Source organism: Lithobates pipiens, unplaced genomic scaffold (genome assembly GCF_037356315.1).
Source record: "Lithobates pipiens isolate NorthernLeopardFrog02 unplaced genomic scaffold, aLitPip1_a1.2 Scaffold_27, whole genome shotgun sequence".
NCBI classification, from domain to species: domain Eukaryota; kingdom Metazoa; phylum Chordata; class Amphibia; order Anura; family Ranidae; genus Lithobates; species Lithobates pipiens.
The window spans coordinates 177,453,191-177,456,706 of record NW_027507788.1 but is presented as its reverse complement, the minus strand read 5'-3'; the positions used below and the strand labels follow the sequence as shown (position 1 = coordinate 177,456,706).

Below are 3,516 nucleotides of genomic sequence, written 5' to 3'. Positions count from 1 at the left end.
CACTGACTGCAGATACTGCTTTGATGTCTGACATAGTATATGTATTGGAAAGAAAGGGAGGCAGCCCATTCCTTTTGCCTCTGTTGCCCTTTAGTTTAGTTTCAAATTTCTGTCTTTCTCTTCCCTTTGCCCATCTCTTTCCCCTGCTTTCCCTGCTATTTCCTCTCTTTGGTGTACATGCGTACTTTACAGTGTACTTTTTCCCTTCCTTCAGATTTTCCTTTATTTTTATTTTTTTTAGCTCTTCCTCCATCTCCTTTCCCTTTTCATTTGTCTTTCGATGTTACATAGTTACATAGTAGGTGAGGTCAAAAAAAGACACAAGTCCATCCAGTCAAACCTATGTGTGTGATTATATGTCAGTATTACATTGTATATCCCTGAATGTTGTAGTCGTTCAAGTGCTTATCTAATAGTTTTTTGAAATTATAGATGCCCCCCGCTGAGACCACCGCCTGTGGAAGGGAATTCCAAAACCTTACTGCTCTTACAGTAAAGAACTCTCTACGCAGTTTAAGGTTGAACTGCTTTTCTTCTAATTTTAGTGAATTTTAATGTCTTATTAAAGAGGAAACGTTTAATGTTGTTACTTCTGTTCCCTTTATTACGTTGTTTATTTAATTATTTCTGTATTACAGGTACAACGTATACAAATTATGGAGAAACCTGACAACCATAGCAAAGTTAATGAAATGATACTATCTGGGTTCCCAAGTCTCGAACGTTTTCACATTTTACTCTTTGTGATACTTCTGATCATCTATCTGTTCATCATCACTGGCAATTGTTTAATTATTTTAGTCATTCAGAACGTGCCCAGCCTACACTTTCCCATGTATTTCTTCATTGGGGCTTTATCATGTCTGGAGATTTTTTATACAGCAGTTACAATTCCAAAAATGCTGGCCGACCTACTGAATAAAGAGAATAAAATCTCTTTCACTGGGTGCCTACTACAAGCCTACTTCTTACATGCTTTTGGAGCTGCAGAATGTTATATCCTTACCATAATGGCTTATGATCGGTATTTGGCCATCTGTAAACCGCTACAATACACATCTATAATGTCAACTAGGCTTTATCTCAGCTTAGTTATTGCTTGCGTTATTGGTGGATTTATCAGCCCTGTGCTTGAAGCTATCTTAATATCTCTTCTACCTTATTGTGGTCCAAATCATGTACAAAATGTGTTCTGTGACTTCCCTCCATTAATCTCATTAGCATGTACTGATACAAAGATGTACATACTGGTCGAGTTTGTGGTCAGCTCTTTCATCATCCTTTTAAGTTTTGCCTTTGTTCTACTATCTTACATCAGAGTAATACTTGTTATATTAAAGATCAAGTCCAAAGTTGGGCGTCAGAAGACGTTCTCGACTTGTGGGGCCCATCTGATCGTTGTCAGTCTATTCTTCGGCAGCATTGGCTTTATGTACTTACGTATTACAAAAAGTGCCTCTGTAGACTATGATAGGGCTGTTGGTCTTACTTACGCTGTTTTTACCCCTTTAGCTAACCCTATCATATATGGCTTGAGAAATCATGATATTAAAACATTTTTGCTCAGACGTGCACAATCTCATAATTTTTTTCACGTTCTGATTTCAAAATATTTGAACTTACATCTATAATATTTGGTGCAAGATATTAAAACTTTCATAATGCTTCACTGATGGTCTAATATGATGTTCATTTTTTTTAAATTGGGTTATGGGTAAAGTATATCTAAGGTCAAAACCTTTTCTTTTGCTTTGGATGGAGTGGTGAGAGGGTAACCACTTCAGCTCTGGAAGAATTTAGCCCTTCATGACCGGGCCATTTTTTGCATTTTAACTGGTAATTGAGCAGTCATGCAACACTGTACCCAAACAAATATATATTTTTTTCGCCATTTCTTTTTTTTTTTTTTTGCAATATATAATCGAAAAAAGACAAAGAAATGAAAAAAAACTATATTTTTTTACTTTCTGCTATAAAACATATACAATAAAAAAAATCAAATTTATTTATAAATTTAGGGCAAAATATATTCTGCAACATGTCTTTGATTAAAAAAAAAAAAACCAATAAGCATATATTGATTGAATTGCATGAAAGTTATAACATCTACAATCTATCCTAAATGTACTGGAATTGTAAAAAAAATTTATACTACAAATGGCAGTGATCAGTGACTTATAATGGGACTGCGATAATGCGGTGAGCAATCTGATACTAACCAATGCTGGGGGGGGGGGAACTAACTGCCATTGACATCACCAGTGACATTAACCACTAGCCGACCAGCGCACTGCGGCATACATCGACACAATGGCACAGCTGGGTAAATGGGCGTACAGATACGTCCCCTTTAAAGCATGGCATTGTGGGCTCCATGACTGTGCCCGCGGGTCCCGTGGACTTGATGTCCGCCGGTGTCCCGTCGATCGTGACAAAGACCGGAAGAACGGGGAGATGCCTTTGTAAAAAAAGGCATTTCCCCGTTCTGCCTGGCAACATGACAGGGATCTACTGCTCCCTGTCATCGGGAGCAGTGATCGCTGTCATGTCGGTGGAAGCCCATCCCCCAACAGTTAGAACACCTTCCTAGGACACACTTAACCCCTTGATCGCCCCCTAGTGTTTAACTCCTTCCCTGCCAGGGTGTCATTTACACAGTAATCAATGCATTTTTATAGCTGTTTAAATGACCCCAAAATAGTGTCAAAAGTGTCCCCCATAATGTCGCGGTCATGATAAAAATTGAAGATCACCACCATTACTAACAGAAAAAAAATAATAATAAAAATGCTATAAATCTATCCCCTATCTTGTAGACGCTATAACTTTTGCGCAAACCCATCAATATATGATTGCGATTTTTTATTTTTTACCAAAAATATGTAGAAGAATGCATATCAGCCTAAACTGAGAAAAAAATGTGTTTATATGTATATATTATATTTTGGGGGAATATTTATTATAGCAAAAAGTAAAAAATATTGCGTTTTTTTTAAAAAATTGGCGCTCTTTTTTTGTTTATAGCTCAAAAAATAAAAACCGCAGAGGTGATCAAATACCACCAAATGAAGGCTTTATTTGTGGGGAAAAAAAGGACGTCCAATTTGTTTGGGTGCAACGGTGCACGACCGCGCAATTGTCAGTTAAAGCAACACAGTGCCATATCGCAAAAAGTGCTCTGGTCGGGAAGGGGTAAATCGTTCCGAGGCTGAAGTGGTTAATACAGTGATCAGTGCTAATACTATGCACTGTCACTGTACTAATGAAACAGAAAAGTCACACTGGAAGTGTGAGACTCAGCACTAGACCTGCTGGATATGGATCATGTTCATCTTGATAATATAAAAGTGGATATAAAAATTACTAAATATTATTATTATACACAATTTATATAGCGCCAACAGTTTAGCCCTTTACAATGTAGAGGGGGTACAGCACAATTACAGTACAGTTCAATACAGAAGGGACAGGAGAGCCCGGTTCGTAGAGCTTACATTCTAAAGGGAGGGGGTGGTG

General features: G+C 37.6%; 1 protein-coding gene across 1 annotated transcript; it reads left to right on the top strand.

Moving 5' to 3' along the window:
* The first annotated feature begins 333 nt into the window (after positions 1-333).
* LOC143933271 (olfactory receptor 6N1-like) lies at positions 334-1,633 on the top strand. The gene is made up of 2 exons (XM_077456155.1): positions 334-518; positions 639-1,633. Exon 2 carries the CDS (start codon positions 657-659, stop codon positions 1,629-1,631), a length of 975 nt encoding a protein of 324 aa, XP_077312281.1. The 5' UTR covers positions 334-518; positions 639-656; the 3' UTR covers positions 1,632-1,633.
* The last annotated feature ends 1,883 nt before the right edge of the window (positions 1,634-3,516 follow it).